This window comes from Ciconia boyciana, chromosome 15 (genome assembly GCF_034638445.1).
Source record: "Ciconia boyciana chromosome 15, ASM3463844v1, whole genome shotgun sequence".
Lineage (NCBI taxonomy): Eukaryota > Metazoa > Chordata > Aves > Ciconiiformes > Ciconiidae > Ciconia > Ciconia boyciana.
In genome coordinates this window covers 4730836-4753207 of record NC_132948.1, presented here as the reverse complement: position 1 = coordinate 4753207, position 22372 = coordinate 4730836, and the positions used below count along the sequence as shown (strand labels likewise).

The following is a 22372-nucleotide window of genomic DNA, read 5'->3' as shown; positions in this document are numbered from 1 at the left end:
ACAGCGCACCGCGGGGAGCAGCGGGGCTCCCGGCGCGGAGTGGCCGCAGGGAGCCCGCCCGCGGGGCTGGGGCTGGGGCTGAGGAGCGGCGCGGCCGGGCCCGACAACCAGCACCCCGCAGCCGCCGCCGCCTCCCTCGCCCACAGCGCCTGCGCGCGGCCGGCGCCGGCGGCACGTGAGCGTGTTGTGGGCACGTGACCCCGCGCGCCGCCCGGCCCCGCCCCCGCCGTGCGCGAGCGCGGGGACGCGGCGCGGCCTGGCCTGGCCGCCCGGTGCCCGCCGCCTCCCCGCCCCCGCCCCGCCCCTCGCCGCCGCCGCCGCCGCCTCGCCGGCCATGAGGCCCAGCCGCCGGCGGCGCCCCAGCGCGGCCCTGTGTCGCGGCTGCTGAGCCTCCGCCCTCCCCGCCACCACCATCGCCCTCTCCGCCATCCACTCCCCGCCCGGGCGGGGACCCCCCCTTCGCTCCCCTCCCTCCTCACAGCCGCCGCCATGTTGGGCCGGGAGCCGCAGCGGGGCCGCCACTGAGCCCCGGAGCCTGCGAGGCGGAGGAGGAGGCGGAGGCGGAGGAGGAGCCCGGGGCCTGGCCGCCCCGCACAGCCCAGCCGGCCGGCCGCCCAGCCGCAGCCATGGCGGAGCAGACCTACTCCTGGTGAGCCGCGGGGCTGAGGCCGGGCGCCGGCGCTGCGGGCCGCGGGGGAGGGGGGGAGCGGCCCCGGCGAAGGCCGGGCCGGGCCGGCCGCAGGGGGTGTTCCGGCCCGGCCTCCTTCCGGCTGGCCCGGGGACGAGCGGCTCCCCGCCGCGAGGACGGGGTCCCCAGCGGGGAGGGGGGCGCAGGCGTGGGGGGTGTGCGGGGAGCCGGCGCCGCGCCGCGCCTCTACCGCGGGACTGCCGGTTGCGGGCTGCGGTGGGGGCTGGGGCATAAAGGGAGCTGCCGGCGGAGGGGCTGTGGCCTGAGGTTTAAGTGCGGCTGAGTAGGAGGGATTAGGGGGAAGGGAGGAGGGACGTCGTGCGAGCGAGGGGATGGGGTGGCTGGGCTGTGAGGATCCCCCCCGCTGACAGCCGGGGAGTGGGAGAGGATCGCTGTGAGCATTAGTGTGGCTGTCATCCTTCTCTGTCCCGGAGGTCTCCTTAGGTGAGCCGTATCTCTGCATGGCTAGAGCTGGTACACGGCGATCCTCTGGGCCTGGAGCAGGGACGGTTCCTGCTTTCACGTTTGTGAGGCTGCAGGTAATCTCTCTGCCTAAAGGGAGATTTATGTTAGTATAGGCTGGTTGGTAAGGCAGTGGCGAGTGTGTGTGTTTTCACCTGGTGACAATAGGCTTGTTCTGTATACAGGAAATAGAATGAGAAGGAAGAGACAAGTTCCTGTGGGAAGACATGAAGTATAGCAAATGAAAGTAGAGGGCATTTTTTTCTGTGTCCTGACACTGTCTCGGGCCTAGCTGGCAGTGGATCAAAGAGACAGAGTTTGGTTTCTTTGTATAATTCTGGGGTTTTTTGTATTGTTACGGATCACAACCAAAATATCTCAAATAATTTACCTGTGCATCAGCTCTGTTGACCTGGCCACTGCAGCAATTAATTGTGATACTCTTACTGCATTTTAAATCCATTCCAGTGATATCATCCAGAGTTGTTTCTTAGATTTTTTTGAAAAAAAGTTATGACATCCTTATTAAAAAAGGAGTTAAATCTCAGCTTTTGACCTTGGTGTGTGTTGAATGTGGGGAAGGGATTGAACATGCAAGGAATATTCCTATCCTGAATGGTTCTGGAAATCTTTCCTGTTACTTCTTCAAAACTTGGAACCCAGTGGGGATTTCTGTTCTGCCACATGTTGAGACTTTTATCAGTCCCTTCTCCCATCTTCTGTCCCTTCTCTGTCAAGAACCAATATACGTATTGGTCTTTTGCTTTTTAGATGTTCTTATTTTGTTTCATGAGCTCAGTTCAGGCAGTGGTCTGCTCTGCTTTAAAACAAGAGCAAAAAGACAACTTCTTTGACTTAAAGGATTAACTACATATTGTTACAGTCAGTGAATATTGGTACAGATTTAGGCAGTTTAATGTAGTTCAATTAGATGTGTCTAGTGAACTATTGTCTTAGTGTATTTTAATTGCAGAATGAAATTATAAATTCGTAAACTACTCTACTCTATTTGTCAGCTTTCTTTAAAAAACTAAATGAAACAAAATGTCAATTGTACCTTATTTTGATCTTTAACTCCCTTGCTTTTTTGAATGAGTGTCTTTGCCATAGTAGTGTTCTAAAGGGAAGGTTTTTAACAGAGGCTGGGAGGAGGATTAACTCTTCTTTAGGTTGCGTATTTTAGGAGTGAAGTTGGGATTTGAGTTGTTCTTCACTGCTTGCTAGGTGGATCACAAGAATGGTAGTTCTTTCTTACAGTATTGAGGTTGTAACAGAACAAGGATATGAGGCTTACATCTCAAAACACTGTAATTTTGTGTCTATATTCACTAACGTGTCCTCATGTTTTTGAGGTTTCTGTCACTTTGCATTTTGACCTGTGATCAGCATTGTCTGGGAGCTATGGGAAGAGCAAAAATCCAGTTTCAGACTACGGAGTCCTGTTCTGTAACTTGTGCACTCTTCTCTGTGGATGCATGTTTAATTACTTACATTTCTAGCAACAATCTTGCGTTTGTTTATTTTTAGTTATGGTAATGCAGCTCAGCATAAAATTGGCTAGTCCTTTAGTGCTTTTAGGAAAAATGCACATGCTGTCAACTGAGGAAACCGGCACTTCTATGAAAGAATCGTACAGAATTGTGTCCAGTAATTAGTGCTGCTGTACAGTTTTGAAGTTGGCAGATTGCATCCTGTCTGTTTGCCGGACCCGGTCCTTTTTCTGTCTTGCAAAGGCTTTCTCAGAACAAGAGCTTTCCCTGTTCCTCGGTATAGTGTATAGCTGCTGTGCAGATACCTTATTTGACATCTGAAAATACATAATTTGACATTAAGAAAAATCCTTTCACGAACCTGTCTTTGTACAGATGTAAATTGGTTCCTGGCCTCAGTAGTGCTTCCCATTTGTCCAGGAGCATAAGGCTGGATTATGCCTCTTTTTGTGCATAACTATCAACATGCATCATAGAATCACTGTAGCTTCATAGATATGATAAAGGTTTATTTGGGGTTTGATTTATTTTTTAATTGTCTCAGATATGTTAGAAATACCTTGTAAAAAATGTATTTGCAAGCTATGATCACTGGACATTAGCATTGTCAAACACTTAGGCAAAATAGGGCTTTTTTTCAGTGATTGACGTCTCTGTTAATGATGTTATTTTGAAGAGATGAGAACTAATTCTCATTTTGCTATATTTATTGTTTTGAAAATATAAATCTGAGATTTTAAGGTGGGTTTCTATTTTTCTTTTAATTACCAAATGAAATTGATTGCAATTGCTTTCTTTTATTAAGATATTATAAGAAGGCAGTACTTATGCTCTTTCCCCACCCCTTTCATAATTTTAAATACATACGTTGTCTTTTGTCACTATTCTTGTGAGTTATTTATTGCAACAACCTCTTCCCCTTTTTTTTCCTTCAGTAATGCCCACACCTTTAACCATCTGTACTTTTATTTAGGTCTTTTTTAATGTCTTGAATAGTCTTGCTGACCCAGTATTTCGGATATGTGTGTTATCCCTGAAAGGAGGATCTACTGAGAATTTTTCTGGTGAAACTGAATACTGTCATCCTGGAAAAACTAATTTTAATATGAAATGTGGGATAAGTGCAGATGGAAATACTCTTTCAAAGGATATGCACTTTTTTAAAAAAGGGTGTTTGAATAAAATGCTTGTCAGTAGTGAGTAGAGAAACTTTCTTTGTCAAGTACCTGCAATAAGAGAAGGAAGTTATGAGAGCTATGTATTATACTCTCGTTAGTATATCAGTAAATCTGCAAGCCACAGAGGAACGTGACTGCTGCATCACAAGGTTGCTCATAATTTTCTAGATTAAATGAGAGCTGAAATTAATTTCCTGCAAGTGGAATGGATTGGGAGAGGAAAGAGATTGTGGAATACCCATTTTCCCTTTGCTTCCTGTCTGTACTCCAGCAGGGAAATGGGACTGGGTAGTGACAAACGTTCCTGCTACACAGAGGAGGGAATAAATATGGGAAGAGCTATTTGCCCATCACCAATGTGTATGTGTGTGAGTAAGACGTTAGTAAATGCCAAGGATTTTATCTTCAGGCACCAAGCTGTTGGAAGTATTACAACAGATGAATACGGAAGCAGCAGGACCTAGATCATGACTTTGTGAAATACTTGGTCTTTCCTTAATTTCTAGCACCTTGTGGTGAGATTTTTGCACTGGATCCTATTTAGAGGGCACAGCAGCACGCACATGTTGTTTATCTTCAGTTAGTAGGTGTTCAGTGTTTTTCAAGGCCTGATGTAACACCCCCTCCCTTTTTACTGTTGCCCAGTCTGGCAATAGAGATTGCTTTGTTCTTTTTTTGCCCTTTGAATGCACAAAAGATTTTCACAGCTTCCTTCATATGCGAAGACAGAAGGAGAAGGACATTTCTACACCAAAGCCAAATATATTTTTAATTTTTCCTTTCCCAGAGCGTTGTATAAGAGTAATACGGATTGCAGTGCGTGCGTGTCCTGTCAGGGTGATGATTAGGAGACAGACTGGGAGAGTAAGCTAAGAACAAAAAAAGAAGCCGCTGTATTGAGTCACTAATCTTAAGAACAACTGAACTCCCTCTTAAATGTTTTAATCAGTGGCATGATTCTTGTATTACTCATCAAATGTTTGATGAGTGAAATGGTGATATATTTAGAAACTTCTCTATGTAATGCAAAGGGTGTGCAAATTAAGTGTAATGATGTGTCAGAGCAATCAATAAAGCTACTGAGTTCTGGAATAAGTGTAAATGTACAATGCCGTCTTTGCTCCTGGGAGAATTCAAATCAGTTGGTGTTAAAAGTCTTTCTAGATTCAGAGGTCTGAGAACTTGGTTTCATTGCATTTAAGCATTTAACATGCTCCTGCCATGAACTAAAATACAGTCTCTTCCAGAAGAGTGAGGTAGTGCTTTTAAGTCTTAGTTGGCTGGATGAGATGTGTATGTGGGAGGGCAGGGAGTAAGAGAAGCTACAGCTTGTTGACAGAACTTGTCAAGTACTAGTAAAATTATTTTCTGCATTCAAGATTTTTTACTTGCTTTTGCTCAGTTTAGGTTGAGAGACCTTAACTGACTGATTAAGGTGTTTTGGGGATGGGAGGCAGTTTACAACAGAAACAAAACAAATCATTTACCTGAATTTTTAAAGTATTGCACTTTTTAGGTGACAGATTGCAAAACATATAGATAAAATTCTGTTGTGTGTACTGTCTAAAATCTTTTGTGAAAGCTTGGCATACAAATGTAGAGTTTGGCCTTTAATCTTACATTTTTCAGGAACTGAAATTACCGGCCACATTCCATTTTAACGATTGTTAGAAGCTGCCTGAGGACAAGGATGTCATTGTAGGAATGTGTGTGAGTATCTGCCATCAGAAAAGTGACTTAAACCTCAGTAAATTTGAGAATATCAGATTTATAATTAATATGTTTGTCTTCCAGTACCAGCCTCACTTCACTTGTTTGTTATCCTCCCTCTAGCTTTTGCTATGTCAGACTGTATGTCAGGTAGGCAGGGACTCTTGTCTACAGCACTGGACTGAAACACAAATAAGGCAAAGAGCATGGGAGTAGTTGAAGTTTACAGTTACTTGAATGTACATATATATAATGACTCTGATGAGCAAAGGGAAAAAATTTTCCCGCTTCAATGCGAAGGCTGTATTTACTAATATATTAATAATTCTTTAAGAAAAATCTAAAGGTGAAGAACATAAATCAATGTTTTCTTGGTGCTGGTGTGCAGTACCTATTTTAATTAAGATTTATATGAGTTCTGCCTTTAGCCTGTTCAGGATATTGTGGCAGCGGAAGTCAGTGGTTCCTTGCTTTTTACCCAGTGATTAAAGAACTTGTCCAGGATATAGGAGAGCAGTTCTGTCCCCGGGGGTTTCTGGCCTTGCCTCTCTCACCCTCCAGGGGAGTGCTCTCATCACCAATCACCAGTTGAGCTTTGTGTGTCCTTTTAAATCTGTTTCACTTCATACAGAACGCTGTAAATATTTGCTGGACCAGTGAGCAGGCATGCCTTTCTGCCTTAATGATCAAAATACTAATTTGGGGTTGGCTGGGACGTGGGTTCCACTTCCTGCCTTGATAAAAATGTAGTTTGGAAGACTGAAGGGGCTGTAGTCTATGGGGGTAGTTCAGGATGCTTTTCTAGAGATGAAAGTTTGAATTCCCACAAACAGAAGAAAACCTGAATATGATTTCCTGTGTCATAGGTAAGTGAGCTGCTAAGTACGTGGGTCTACGATTACCACTACCTTTTCTTGTGTTTTGTGTTGGGTTTGATGAATCTGAGAGCATCTCTTTCTTTTATTGAAGGATGTGATCCAATAAAGTGATGGCTTATTTTGTGGACTTTGGAATTTTGGTATGAGTTAAGCAACCTGATGCTGTTGGAATTTGAGGAATTGTGTGGGGACCACCAGACAGGCCAAATTAATTGAGGATATTAAGTTCTTCTGAGATTTAGGTGTGTTTTGGTGAATACCACAGTTTTAAGTACTAGATTCAGGTGCTGAAATCCCTGTCATTAATCGTTTGTCACTGAAACACAATGTCAAAAAATGTGTACTTATGAACCCTTCCTACAAGAAGTACTTTGAAATATGTGTCGTGCTTTTTAAGGTGCAGTGATTTTGATTTGCTAAAATTTGGAAGAAGAGCAAAATGGATTCTGGTCTTTTTTAGTATCTCAGCTATTTTATTTCATTATTTCGGTAATGTGATGTATCAACATCTCTGGCGTAAGTGCCACCATCTTTATTGCCCTTTGACATTTAATGATGACTCTAAGCATCATAATATACTCTAAAAGCAAATAATTGACACAAGGCATTTAGTCAAACAGTCTAATTTAATTCTGGTGTCATCTGAGTAAAGTTTCCAGGAAGAACCAAGGCTGAAATTGGTAGAAAAAAATCATTGTGCACATCTTCTTTTTGGTGCTACATTGCTTTAGTGTAACTGATTAAGGTTAAAATTTGGAACGATTTAGCCAATTATGTGGGCTGAGTGAAGTGGAGTGAAACACAAGCTAGTGTGCTAGCTGAACTGAATCCAGGCAATCAAACTGACTTTGAAAGGTGATGATTTAATAAGATTAATGGAGTGTATGTGTCATGGCAACACTTCCTGATCCCCTTTCTCCCTCTTTAATTCTTCCAAGGATGCTAATGTTGATGATCTTTTCTCCTACATCTTTTACAAGTGGTGTCTGTGCTTGAAATATTCTGATCTGCCAGACCAGGGTTCTCCTCTCATGCGCCATCCCTACAGAAACTCAGCTCTCATGATACGTTAAGAGTCTCTCTGTCCACCAGAACCACTATGATGAGATTATCCTGGAACTGATTAATTGTGTAGCTGTTGTACTGTCGTCTTCATTATTAGATTCTGTTGAGTATTTCTTTTTAGGGCCAGGTCTAAGCCCCAGGTCCCAAATTCCCTTGGATAGCCTCTGTATCTGTATGTCACTTTAAGTGGCATGGTATAGACAGGGGTGTCAGAAAGTAAGAATGTTCTGCTGGCTTTTTAGAAAGATATGCTGTAACTGATAACTAATCAATTAAACCAGAACATTTTAAATATCCTATGACAACAAGTATTCAAAATAATAAATATATTAAATGAGACTAGCCTTATACTTCGCTTGTGTGGGGACAGGGTTTAAGGATGGAGTGACGTATTTTTTTTAGAATGTCAGAACAGAGGTTCTTTAAAATCATTACAGCCGATGTCCTGAAGTAAAGGAGAATGCACTGAGAAAATTATTCTCTGTTGCACAATCTTGTGCTTAAGATGCCTCCCTTATTACTGAAGTTGCCCATGTAGAAGTTGGAGAGATATAATCATATCTTACAGTTTATATATGGTAGCATTTTCCCTAACCAGTGGAATCTGAAAGGAAAATGATAGTGTTTGACTCTCATTTCTTCTCTCCTTCTTCCTTCTGAAAACAGTATTTTCTTCTGTGTCTGTCAGGTTTGGATGTTCTTCCTTTACTTCCTGTAGCTAGTTCATAGGCTTTTGACCCAAGAAAGTTTTTTCCCATGCAGCAGGGTATGAAGCTGAAGACTGAAATGATTCTCTTCCATTTCTACACCTTAGTCGCATTTCTGCAGGCGTCTCCACGACAGAGGTAGTGTGGGGGAAGCAGGAGGAGACCCAGGGGGTTCCACCCTCTGTTCACACACACAATCTTTAACTTTAGGCATGAGTTGGCAAGCTTACCTGCAGGAATAGGCTTGAATCTAGATTATTCTTCAGTCCAGCTGCTAAAAGAAAACAAAAATGTGCTGTGCAGTGTGAACTACTGTTTTTTAACACCAGTCCTCTGCTGTTATCAGGTAGTTCTACCTGGTCGGTGCTTTTCTGCTTGCCACTTTCTGTCTTGAAAGCCCAAATTTACTTCTTCATTCCTATGGACTCTGCTGTTTTTGGACAGAGTTATCCTTAAACAGTCCTTTGTTCATCTAATAACTATCCAGAAGATAAATTTGCAGCGATACGTTATTTTAAATAGCTTTAAAAGTTTGGCAGAAGTTTACGGAGATCAACAGAAATGTTAAGGGTTGATAGTGTTCCACTGAATCACAGAAGTTTGGAAACTCTTTGCTTACCCCATTTTATTATGCCAGTAGTACCACAAATACCAACTTCATGCTAGAATAGCAAAAGCACTGTACAGATGGATTCATGGTGCAGCCTAGTTTCAGGTGGTACAAAAAATCAAGTGGTCTCAGCATGTAAATTTGGTGCACCTGTCTCTACAGCAGTGATGCACAGATAGTTTTGCAGGGGGGTTCTCCACACAGGTTAAGCTAGTAGCAAGCATATATCCTCAGGATTTATTTTAATTTCAGTAGTTACTTGGATTAATAAGTTCCATTTACTCCACTTGAGATAATGTAGCTTGGGCAAGAACTAGCATTACAAAATGTTTGAGCTCTGTGGTAGTGTGATTAGCAGGACAGAGATGAACACTGCAGCTGAGTTATGCCTGTTAGTTCTGGTGTCTGTGCACTTAGCAATCTGCCATCCCTTCTTCTGTTGGATAGCTAGCTCCAATTTAAAACTTGGTTTAAATTTATTTGGAAACTTTTGTAGTGGGTAGAAATTCAACAACGAATTCTGAATAATCTTTGTAATTAGGATCAACCAGCTGTAGGTACAGATATGTTGGATGTATGAGACCAAAGCTGAATGGTATGTTGTTATACAAAGGACTATTTTTACTAGTATAAGTTTACCACTTTCAAGGCTACAGTTGTGATGTATCTCACCATAATCTGTGTCAGACCCATTTGGCAAGATAAAATAGGTTTGACAAAGCTTTGACTTATTTAGTCAATGGGAAGTCTATTTTCCAGGTGACTGTTAGCTAAAGGTGAGGTTGGTGAAATAGCAGGTGGCAGATGGAGCAAACAGCTGAATTATATGGATTTCTGTAGACTGGTGAGATGAGGTACGTCTGTGTCTTGTTTCTAGGCTTGATGGCACGAGGTCATTCTGGTCCTTTTTAGAAGTTCAGATTGATGGTCTGTTTGCTGGAGGAAAGATTATCTGCTCTGTGAACTCTTCTTGAGGTGGCTGATCCTATACCTTCACTTGAATAGCTGCTCTGAGAAGATATCACGAAGGGCTAAAAGCTCTCATGGGGAATATTATGATCTCTGTAGGGTTTTGAAGATGAAGAGTAGAATCTAATTAAGCTTTATGTTGAAAATAGTTTAAAGAGCACTTTTTTTTCTCTCGAAAAAGGAAACTTTAAAGCTAAGTAGTGAAGAGGTGGACTTTTTATTTTCTGCTAACTTGACTACTTCTAAAGCAGATGCAGCTGTAAGCAGTTAGAGATGATACAGAACAGAAAGAACCTCTTTATCATACTTATGTGTCTTACAAGAACCCCAATGTTAGTTTTCCAGGTAGTTATCTTTCTCTTTATTTTTTTATGTTTTTGCAGATGGAACATAAAAAAGAGCTACCTTAAAGCTAAATCAAAAGGTGAAAAAAGTCTGCCATAAACCAGAAAAACTTCTCTGCAGGGTGCTTTACTGGAAGAAGTTCAATAAGAATCCCAAAGCACCCTCTCTAAAGAATGTTGCTACTTTTTGTTGTTGCCACAAACAAAGGTTTTTAGATATTTGGGCTAGAATTTGTTGAAAACAGCCTCCATCTGTTCTGCTGCTGCCTGTTTTTTGCTCCTGGAACTGAAACTGCTACCTTAAGCCTGACACTCAAGTGTATTAATGTACTGTGCTTCTCTTGCACTCAGGTTGTAGGGCACAGATCAGGCCCTGGCCAGTCTATCACAAGGCAATGTCTCTCATGTACGCAGCGTGTTTATCTGTAAAGTGGCCACCTTTGTTACTGTCAAGACCTTTTTTTGAGTTTGCCTCTCTCTTAATTGGAGATGGCAAAAACAAGGGTGCCTGTTTTGATGGGCTGTATTTTGTATTTTCAAGCTAGCGGAATCCCCTCTCTTCACTTTGTGCAGTTGTGAATAGTCATGTTTGCTTCAGAATCTCACCAGCCATCATCTGACAACATTATTTTGTCTTGATACAGACCCGGCACGATGAAAGCTGCTTTACTCTGGCGAGGCAGACTGGCTACTCTATAGCTTTGGCTCATACAGGAATGTACTTTCAACATTGGCACTGAAGATTCATAGTTTGGTGCTAATGGTGTTAACTCATTAGTTAAAAATAGTGTTTAATTCTACCCAGGCATATAATGATAAAGTATATATCATAATGCTGTACTGGGCGGGTAAGTCAACTCATAAGTAGCACTCAGAGCTGCTCTTTCTGTATGACAAGGTCACATTGATCAATTTGACTTTGGTTTTGGCTTGTTGTTTGTAAGGCCTGGTTGTTAAATGCTTTGATTAAACTGTTAGTCGTTAGTTTTATTTTTTGATCTGACTTTTGAATACATTGCTAAAGAGAGTTTGGATTTCCAAGCACATAATCAATAAAATAGTGGCCCGTCAAAGGTATGAGGTGTGGTTTTGTTTAGGTTTTTTAAGTCAACAGTAAAGTCGATATAGATGAGATAACATCCTCTTTTCTGACATTAGTGATAAAAACAACCTTTTTTCTGATTAGAGAGCCTACTACATTTTGATATCTTAAAAATTAGAGAGAATCAAGATATTTTGCATATTTGTAACTTACGTATGGGAATCGCTGTGGAAGTTAAACCTAGAAATGAGAAAAAATATTTTTTGTACTGGGATGGAAAGAGGCGTTTTGTCCAGGAAGCAGTGCAGCATTCAGATTGATATCCTCCAAATCTGAGAGGACTTCATAGTGTCTTTGTACGTTAGGCCTTAGATGACTGTTATTCCATCAGTGTGTCCAGCTGCATTTTTGAATCTATGCAAACTATAAAGTGATGATACTTAGTTGTTGGAAAAGATAGAGATCCTGGGGTCTCTGCTAGGGTATGTTCCTGGGACCTGTTTTAGGATTTAATTAATTCTTCCCTGTAGTGCCTGCATATGTACATGTTAAGCTTTTCTGTAGCGCTTGTTACCAAAACACCTGTATCTCACAGATAAACCAGTTGTACGGTTCTAGTACAAGTATCCTTGCACTTTCTCGGTCTCTGAACCACTGTGAAGCTTCAATTGTTGCATTTCCTTTACGAGGAGGCAGCAACTTACCAAGGAGGTGTGATTTGCAGCGTGTTCTGCCATCAGAGTTCTGCTCTGCTTGATCAGCTCTATCATTTGCAGAAAGAAACCGTATGAATACGAATAAACACCTCTTTTACTAGGCCTTGACTCCAGTGAGTATTATACTCCAGACAGTTAGAACAAGGTTAGCAGTAGAATATCTGTACTGCTGGATCTAGATGTGTTGGCAGTTACAAAGTCCAGAACTGGGCACAGACTTTACAGTCGTCTGGGGCAGTTTGCTCTCCTGGAGTGAAGCTTTGATTACAACCTTGGGATGCCCACGCAAGATGAGGAGCAGGGCTAGAGTGAGAGCCTGATGATAAAGGATGGAGCTGGTCACGAGGAAAATAAGTTAAACAGATATATGCACAGAATGTTTTTAGGTAATATTTTGAGAGCGAGTTAGGCCACTCAAGGTAGACTCTCCAGTATAATGTATGTGTCTTGAGTGAAGCTTTACACGGAGAAGAGGACCAACTTCATCTTCTGGTTTTGGCTCCTGGATGAGATCAAGTAGAGCATTGCGTAGTGGTATTCCTTTGTGTGCTTGTTAGGAAACCTGCTGTACTTTTTCTGTGTGTTCTTCTCTGTATTGCTTCAGGTGGAGATACTTCTCTTACTCTGGTTTGAACTTTTTTGTTTTAGTCAGTTACCCGACTCTGCATCCCATAAGAAGCCAGATTACAGATTTGTTAAGATTTATTGTCTTAAATATTTAGGTGTTCTTTCTGCTCCGTGTGTTGTTTCCTGTCCAAGCAAAGCTGCCAAAATGATTACATATTTATCTTACAGTGCTTTACAATAAGATTTACAAGGTGAAGTTGGTTATTAGGTCCTCGGGGGCAATGCAGCTTGCCCCATCTCTAGTGCTGGATTATTTGTGCTTTTCAGCTGAGGGCTGCCTGGTTATCTCTTGGTGTAGCAAACTGAGCAGTCACTTCAGTTCACAGAATTGAGACACCTTGGCAGGCGTCTGACCGCAATGGCCATGCAAAATCTGCACTTGCCTGCATGGGCTGAAGGGCAGTCTCAGCACAGCGGTGTTGGTGTGGGGCTCTGCCCTTCGTGCTGGGATTTCTCTTGCAGAATATTGTAGGCCAACAAGATGTACAGAAATTTCCCTGCGTATCCCGAGAGTCCTCTCTTTCTGACGCATAATTAATCTGTTTTCTTTTGTCATTGCCCTTTTTTAATTGCTTGCTGACACCATGAGAACCATAATATTCTGCATATGATTGAATGTTGGTAAATATGGCCAGGATGATGTGCATTGTCTCAGTTGCACATTAGATGAATTTAGCCCTGGATCTTCAGAGGATACTGAATACTCTGATAATACCGCTGTAAGAGGAGGAAGGTGAAGCTGAGCTGTTAGTTATATGTATTTTTCTTGAACAAGCTTATTTGGAAGAATGCCATGTCTGGACTTGGATGACTGACAGTGTCTGGGATGAGGCTGAATTGCAATTACTAGAAGACAGGCTGCATTTTCTTATGTTAAAGACTCAATTGTCTGGACCCTTGTTCAGGTAACTTACTGCTTCAGTTCTGGGAAACACTAATATAGTTTCCTTTCACTGTGGTAAAGTGTGAAAATTTGTTATCCCTTGTGACTAATAGTAGCATTGAATTTACCGTTTATAGTTTAACTATTGGAAGTTTTTTTGTAATGGAATTTTTCCATGCTATTAGGAAACTTGCTGTTGAATATCCTGTATCTTGGTACTGCATAGGAATTGGATAGTTTTGGATGAACAGGGTTCCAGAACTCCACTGCAATTCATTAATAGGATCTATATGACTAATTTGGAAAGCCTGCAGTGCCATAATCTTTCAAAATTTAGACCTGTTTGTTGAAGTAAGATAACAGAATCTCCTGACCCCTCTGGACACTGAATAACGTCCCCAGTCGTCTGAAGAGATCCAAGTTATCCTCCATTTCTCTAGCTTATTAATTCTTTTGCTGGCAATTTGTGCAAGAGAGAGGAACAAAGGAAATAATTTAGAAATAGTTGTAGGAATGACGTGAATTCATGATTCTTAGAAAGTATGGTGCCTTATCAGGGGAGTGATGTCCCACATTTTTTTCATGCAAGCTATTCAACACTGTAAAATTAAGCAAGTATTTAGATTTTCTTAATGTTGTGGACACCAGAGGACAGTGACTCCGCAAAATGCCCAAGTAATAGAATTTCATAGTGCTCTTACTTTGGAAACAAAGTTTGCTTTGAGTAGTAGATGTTTTGTAACTAAAAGCATCTTGGGTATGTAATATGTCGAGATGTTTTTTTAGAAATCAGTGCTAAGTGGACTTTTTCTTGATGATGGGGGGTCCTCAGTTAAATTTTTAGCATGTTTGTAACTAAGCTTTTTTTTTCCCCTTTTTTTCTTTTTTTTCCTTTTTATTTTTAAAAAAATTATTGTGTTACTAAACTTAAATATACACCTCCCCCCATTTCTGATACGTGGCAAATGGGGAACATAAGGCCAAATGGTAATAAAAGTCCTGCACAACTCTGTGCAATTTTCATAACAAAAGGCATTTTATCCAATCTTTTTATTATGGTATAAATATACCAGAGACGTACCAGAACTTGCTTTTCATTTTGCAATTAGGAAAGTGACTAACCTTTGTCAAGTTGGGGCCCTCTCTCCCCAAGAAGAATGATCACATGAATGTAAAGGTGTGTCAGGTGAGGTTCAAGAAACGTATTTCTGCTGCGATGTGATTAGTGGTGTGGTTCCTAATTCCTCTTAAGGTCTTGCTCTGTTTTAGATCAGCTACAAAACCTGCTTGCTGCCTAGCCAAGCTATGCTTTCCCCACTGGAACGTTATAAAAACTCTAAGTAGAAAATATGAAGAGAGTGGGTGATAAACCCTTTATGTAACTGTGTTGGTCGGTTTTAAGATCCGTAGTGTTGCTTTCATGACATTAAGAGAGAATTGGAAGTCTGTGATCTCAGCGGAGTTTAATGGCAAGGTAATCAGTTACCTACTTTGCTTATTAACAAGCCATTGTATTCTCTACCAAGTGTAACTTTCACACTAAGACATATTCCATCTCTATAGTCAAAATGGGAGTTAGGAGCTGGTATGTGCTCCTGATCTAGGTCTTCTGTTCAGTCTGGGATGTAGCCATTAGTCTGGCATTTTGGCTAAATAGCAGCTTTGCATTGCATATGCTGGAGTTGAAAATATTTCTCTCACTTCTCGGACTCGTTACTGTAAAGTGCTTGTCTCTTAGAAAATGCAAGCAGTGTTACAGATCATTAGTATTAGCAAAAAAAATACAATATTAACTGTTAAAGGACTCTCCTTAAAAAGAAATTCCATGTAACTAGTCATTAAACTTGTCTGTATGGACAGTTAGCTCTGGGCAATTCTGTGATGCTTTTTCTGGCTTATTTGTTTATTCTCACACTTCAGATTGTTTGGTTTATTTGCTAATTATAAAGAGAAATACTTCTGCTGTTCTAGAACATCCTCTGTTTTAAGGTGCCAGAAACTTGAACTGTCTTTTGTAGTGTCACTCAACTATTCCAAACTGTTCTGGAGAAAAAATGATTGACTCTGGAAGCACTAAACTTAAGTTTATTTTAAAGTTTGTGTATACAGGTTATTTAATTTATGAAGAGCTTCTATACCTTGGGGCATTCACTTGGACTGTTTTTTTTATTTGTTTTAGGAATTCATAATTGTTTAACTTCTTGAAAGAAAATAATTTCTATTGAATGGCTTATGCTATGGCATTGGAAGTCTGTAATCAAATGCTACAGACACTACTATTTTGCTACAACTTGCCTGTGACAATTGTCTGAACATTAAGTTAGGTAGCTGTCACGGATGTGCTAGGACAGTTCCAGGCTCAGTTGCTTACATTTCGCATAGGTCACCGTGAGGAGCGTCATAGCATTCATATAGCTGTATTGTGTCTTGTAAAGGAATTTTTCACTTGTGCAATAGTCTGGGCTTGGATGTGGTAGCGATGCTTATACTTTTGTTTGTCTTTTGCTAATAATGTCTCAGGTGGTGTATCTCTAGCCAGTGTCTTCCACTTGAACTTTCAGGGAAATCATCATTCTGTGCTTTGATTGTTTCCCTGTTACCATGGCAAATAATTCATGCTGCTAATTAGGACAGTTAGAATTGCACAGAAAGATGAGCAGGGAAAGAATAGAGCCTACTTATGCTCACAGTTTATCTGTCTTATAAATTTATACAACAGTTATTGCTTAGGTAGCTCATGGTTTACAAATGAAAATATGTAACCTTCTGATTCATGGTATCTATCTAGTGAAGGTAGAAGGGAGGAGTCACATATTTCGAAGAGCCTCATTTTGTCTGGTGCATATGGAGGGATGTGGTTAGCAGAAACATCTTGAAGGCTGCATTGTGCCCGGAACTAGATTTATGTTCCACTGGAGAGAAACATTCAGAGAGACCCCTCTGTTTAGTACTGAGGGCCTGAAACTGGGAAGGCCACAAGTTCCCTAAATAAATGATGACTGGCAGTTTCATGCTTAGCAGAGTTTCTCACACAGGTCTCAGAAACCAAAAGGAGACATTTTTGTAATTATGAAATGAATGGGAAGCGATTGCAGAGTCTGAGAAGTAGGTAATAAATCCAGAAGACTGTTTTAGTGTTGGTTGGAGTTCAAAGAGAAATTAGGAGGCCTAATTAAGGTATGTGTTAAACATCTCGGAAGTACCAACACTGAAGAAAACTGATGGCAGTGTCTTTGTTGTCCACGTCTAATAGTGGAGACTCCAAAACTAATGATAATTCTGTGATATGTTGTGACTGTATATTGCAAGCCAGATATGCTACTTCTGCCTCTTTTGTTTTCCTCCTGTTACAAGTAATAGGAATTCAATTCCGTCTTGTCTGAATTGTGGTGGATAATTTGTATACTCTTTCCTGTCTTCAGAAAAAGTTATTAGTAATTCTTGTTTAATACAAAAAGATGAAAATCATCAACATAGCCAATGCCATTCAAGTGAAAGATGTGTCTCCATTGTGGTAGTTCATACTGCACCATGTCTGTAACTGAGTAGTGCTGCCCATTGCACACCTACTGCAGGAGAAGATGAGATGCCTAATGTTAAAAGAGAAAGTGCTTTTCTAGTCTTTCTTCTTAAAAAAAAGATACTGTTTTCCTTTGTCAAGGACCTATGTGATTAGATATTTATCCTCCTTCATTCCCAAGAGAGCGGACATTGTGGCTCATACTTTCTGTTTTGTGAAACAAGATTTCATGTAGATGATTACGTCTCTGGAATCTTACACCATTCTCCCCCTAAAAGGAATTGATAAGCAAATTGGCTTTCTAAAACATGAAAGAAGCCTAGAGCAAACTCTTTGTCATCACATTCCTGATCAAATCCAGCATTTGCCTTCCACAGAGTTCCTAATATTTAGTAACGTCTGTGGTTTCCTACGGAGTTGCTTAGATGAACATAATAAGTGAGAGCTGTTGAAAGAGAAAAGGATGGAGACTGGCTTCATCATGAGCTGAACTGGGTGAAAACTGTTTTCGACTGTATATATGTTTTGTATGTAGTTTTCCAAAATCATACTAGTGTCAATCCATATGTTTCTTACCTTCACAATAAGTTATTAATCAGAGAAAGAAAATACCAACTATTAAACAAAGTTTGTGCAGGTTATTGAATTTTACTCATATCTGCTTTAGAAATTACGGGTTGATTTAAACTCCAAATTTAGGACTGCATAAATACCTGAACTGAATGGAGAGACCAGAGGAGAATTGCAAACCCTCAGTAGAAGAATGCCTCTCTCCACTGGCTAGAGGGAGCATGGTCTTGTAAATGAAGTGCTTCAGATACCCTAGGTAAGAGGACTTGAATAACCTCTGTATCCATTGCTGCAATACTATTTGACTGAACATCTCAAACAAATTTCAGCACAACAGCTGAAAAAAAGGTGAGCATTCCCATTCATCTGCTGAGGTGTCAGCAAGTCTTAACTGCTGTCTGAAAACTTTGCTCCGACTTGCACAAATGCAATCTCGTAAGCGTCTCCTGCAGTATCACAAATAAATGTGAGCCCTTGCCCTAAGATGTGTGCCGTGAGCGTGGCTCTGTATGTGTTTAGTATTTTTAAATCTAGTTTGGGGTTGAAAATGTGCTTTCCAAGAGTTGTACTGTTATAGTAATTTTTGGAGAGATTAGAAGAAAACGTTTGAACGAACCAGTGTTAAGTCCTGAATAAAGAAAAGTTCTCTTCAGTTTTTCATCCAGAAATCACATCTGTCACTTTTTTGTCACTTTCTCATATTAAGATGTTGCCAAGCTTTGTTCCTTTTACATAATTATTTGCTTTTTCTTGCATTTCAGTTAACTTGATTTAGAACTCTCTTAAAATTAAAATATAGGAAATGAAACAGGTAGGAAAAATGTCTTAAACCTTGCTTTGGATTTTAAACTACTTAACCCTGCACTTTGCTTCCTGTGAAGTGTTAGAGCAGCTTCTGCCTTGTCATCAGCCTCTGCTTGTTTCCAGGGTGGTAGACTGAGAAGCCTAAAGGGAAAGTCTTTTGCGTGTATATGTGTGTGTGCTTCTTTCCAGATATAGTGACATGGGACTTTAGCTGTGGTTTCTGCCTGCGCTTGGGGAAGCTCCTCTAGCCATGCTTTAGTCCGTCCCTGGAACAGCATTGTTCTAGCTTTCATTTGCTGGGCTTGACAAAAATCTGGTCTGGACGATCTGGGATCTCTGGTGTAAGTCTCAAGCAGTCATTTGCATCCTCACTTTTGGAACCTGGGAAATAATAATATTTAATAGAGATAAATTCCAAAGGTCCTTCCTGTTTCTTATCCAGAGAGGCTTTTGATATTTTCACGCACTAGCAGGTATGCAAAAGTGACAGTTAAATGGCTGTATAGTAGATATTAGTGCTTGTATGTAGACTGAAATCCCACTTTCCAGAGTGTTGTGGGGGTTTTTTTCCTAGCTTCAGATGAATTTGAGCAGAGGTTATTTTTAATTTTTTTCCTAGTAATTTAACACACAGAGCCTGAGTTTGTTCCAGCTAGATATTACTTATAAACTTCAAATATTAAAATTACTTTGTGAACGTCCAGAAGCAGCAGCACATTTTTTCTTCTGCCTTTTGTGTCTTTGTTTCTGTAAACTTTTGGAATTGATATCTGTGAATGAAATGTACGTAATTTACTTTTCTGTCTCTGGTGGTAGTATTTGATTTGCAACTTTATGCATGGCTGATGAAAGTTAATCACTTACACATTGATTAAGATAATTTTCTCTTTTTGTATTTCAAAAACACAAGATGTAGTTGCTCCTGCATGAAATCTTAACTTAAAAAGTCCCCCAAGCACCAAACAGGAAGGAAACAGTGTTTTAAAAACAGCTTGAAATTCATGGTAGCTACATCCTCACTGTGCTTTACTTCTTATGCAAAAGTTTTCAAATAAAATATTAAGGATGATTAAGCAATATTTTAAAATTATCGGTTTTATTTTGTTCATCACTCTACATTCAAATCTGAGTAATGAATAATGCTGTGAAAGTGAAATAGCCTTTTAATATTATTATGGACTCAAAATAGCATGTAGTTTTTGGTTACAGGAATCAAAGCAAAGTGACAAACTGGGTGTGAATTATGTCTAAATTTAGGAGGTGGCTTATGTATAATACTTAAACTAACAATAAACAAAAAATGCTAATATGTTTGAGTCAGCTTTGACATCTTGCTACTACATTTTTCTGACTTTAACTTTTGTTGGAGTTGAGGTTATCTTCTTCTAGTTCTGATGTGAGTGCTTTTGCCTGTAGGGTGCTCTGGGGTTAAAAGAGTGTTCCAAGGGTTAACTTGGTTGTTTTTAGGAAGGTTAAACATCTGGATGTTCACTACAAAACCTTTTCCAGGAAAGCATTTTGTTCCTGAGCAAGAAATATCAGCAGAAATACAAATGCAGCACAACAGCATGTAATCTCTGGCTTCACGGGGAACTCTGGTGTTTTCAGGCTGGTCTGCTGCTTAAAGTAACTCTGAGGATTACGGAAGGATATTGGCAGGATTTACCTCTGTAGTATTTTTGTAGGTGGCTTTGAGACATGGGAATCCAGAACAGGGATGAAACTGAGCAGAGGTGCCAAATTAGAAAGGAAGGAATGGTTATGGGAGATATAAGAAATACCTTTGTAATGTCTCTAAGACTCTGAGTGTTTGCATTCTGGCTGAAAAAAGGTAGATTCTTGACTGAGATAGAGGACAATTTTCTACTGATCAACCTATCAGTGTTAAACAGTTTTCTGGATTCAGAAAATACAGAAATGTTACAGGTACAATACAGGATTTGGAGAAGAAAACTAAGGTTGTACATAATGGTTTTAAGGCATTCCCGTATACATTGTATGTGTATGGGGAAGAACCTCAAAAAGGTTCTGAAAGTTAAATGAATTAAAAGTGTTAAACTGAAATAACTTCGTAGAGAGCTAGACTTCTGTTTTCTATGAGCTGTCTTACACCCTTGATTATACAGAGTGCTGCTTGAAAAATATATCCTGGCTGCCTAGCTTGAAACTTGAATCGCTAGAACAAAAGTCTTAGGCAAATATGCTAATGTGTTTTGAAATTCCAAATTTCAGCAATATTGATTGCTAGAAAATTGCATTTGCAGCTGAGGGGTATTTTTCCCCCATATCAGTTTCCAGGTGCTGTTTAGAGAACTGTGACATTCCTTTTTCATTTTCTTAATACATTTTGAGTATCTTTAGCGCTACACTTTTTTTTCATCAAGCGGGAAAACTTAAGATTTTCAAATTTTAGTTAGTTACTATACCAATTTTCTAATATTGTTGATAAGATGGTAAATATATTTGTGGTGAGAGGCAATTTTTTTAGGTAACTGATATGTAGGCAGTTTATGTACCCCTTGAGGATTTCAAAACCTCTTGTGTTTATATATTGAAAAGCTTATGTCTCTCCAGTTGTTTATTAGCTGGTCTAATAAGAGATTGCTCCTCTCCACAAATACTGTTTGATTTTACTTGTATGCATTGTGATAGCATGAGGCTGTTGCTGGGTTGAAAAGACTGTTTTATTTATGTGAAATGCTTAAATCTATTTGAAATGCTAAAATCACTCACTTTAATTTGTATTTTGTTATTTACTACATATATTACATGAAAATGTGAATTGAAATAGATGCTGAAGGATCAGCATTTAGGCTTCCAGCATGTAAAATTTCCTGGAGAACTGAGTCCTCTGCTATAGCATCAGCCGTGTGTCTTCAAAACCACAGTGGTTGTTTTATAGTAGCTCCTAGATGCCAGGCATATATTAAGTCATTCTGAGCCTGCTGGTACACGGACATCCCTATCAAGCCCAGTGGTTCTGTATTTTTCTTAAAAGTATTGAGCTATTAATTCCCTAATCCTTAGGGAAATTATTTTAAGTTAATGTAAAAATTAGAGACTATTGTTTCAGTGGGCTTCAGGATTCATACAAAAGTGTCAGTTTGCACGTTTCAAAGCAATTCTGTTAAAGATGGGAAAAACAGAGGTTAACCTGGCTTGTATTTATGAGTTTTCCTTTCTATCCATGTGGTTGGAAGTGTCATGATTTTTAATAACACTTGAAAAATCTGATGTGGCTGCTCCTAGCAGTGCTGGATTGGATTTCTGTCTGGGTTAGAGTTCTGTTGTTGAAGATTTAATCTGACGCTGCTGTAACATTTAATGAATACCTAAGTAAAAACAGTTTTTTAGAAGTGGATTGCTGCTCTGATGTGTTCCAGTTTGTCTAGTGTACAACACCCATTAAATGAGTGCAACTTGAATTAATGAAATAAAATGAATGTTACATTAAGAGGGAGATGTGAACAGAAGTTATCATCTTGGGTCCTTTTGCTAGAATGTCAGTTGTATATTTAGGATGACCTTTGCAAATTAATGGATGACCTGTGAATAGGAGAAAACTTACTTTCCTGTGTAATGTTATCTTGATGCCTTTACATAGAAGTTTGCTTTTTAAAAGGCAAACATTTTGTCCAATAAAAAGAATCTTTTGGTTTCATTTGAACCTAGTTACCCCTGGGCTTGCAAGCCACTCTCCATCATTTACCAGCAGTCCTGGTTAACAGGGGAGGTCCCAGACAACTGGAGGCTTGCCAGTGTGACGCCCATCTACAAGAAAGGCCGGAAGGAGGATCCGGGGAACTACAGGCCTGTCAGCCTGACCTTGGTACCGGGGAAAATTATGGAGCGGCTCATCTTGAGTGTGCTCAACAGGCATGTGCAGACCAACCGGGGGATCCGGCCCAGCCAGCATGGGTTCACGAAAGGCAGGTCCTGCTTGACCAACCTGATCTCCTTCTACGACCAGGTGACCTGCCTAGTGGATGAGGGAAAGGCTGTAGATGTTATCTACCTGTACTTTAGTAAAGCCTTTGACACTGTTTCCCACAGCGTTCTTCTAGAGAAGCTGGCAGCTCATGGCTTAGGCGGGTGTACTCTTCGCTGGG

At 40.4% G+C, this 22372-nt stretch overlaps 1 protein-coding gene across 4 annotated transcripts in view; it reads left to right on the top strand.

Moving 5' to 3' along the window:
* Positions 1–277: 277 nt before the first annotated feature.
* Positions 278–22372, top strand: part of SPPL3 (signal peptide peptidase like 3) — a 62466-nt gene continuing 40371 nt past the window's right edge. Inside the window, exons 1-2 of one of the 4 annotated variants that reach the window (XM_072880540.1) lie at positions 279–649; positions 5448–5528. Coding sequence is in view for 2 of the 4 variants with exons in the window: in XM_072880538.1 (XP_072736639.1) it covers positions 627–649 (23 nt within the window). In the remaining 2 variants the exon portion in view is untranslated. Of the gene's footprint in view, positions 650–1074; positions 1228–5447; positions 5529–22372 lie in introns of those variants that run through there. The other 3 variants (XM_072880538.1, XM_072880539.1, XM_072880541.1) reach the window with 3 other exon arrangements.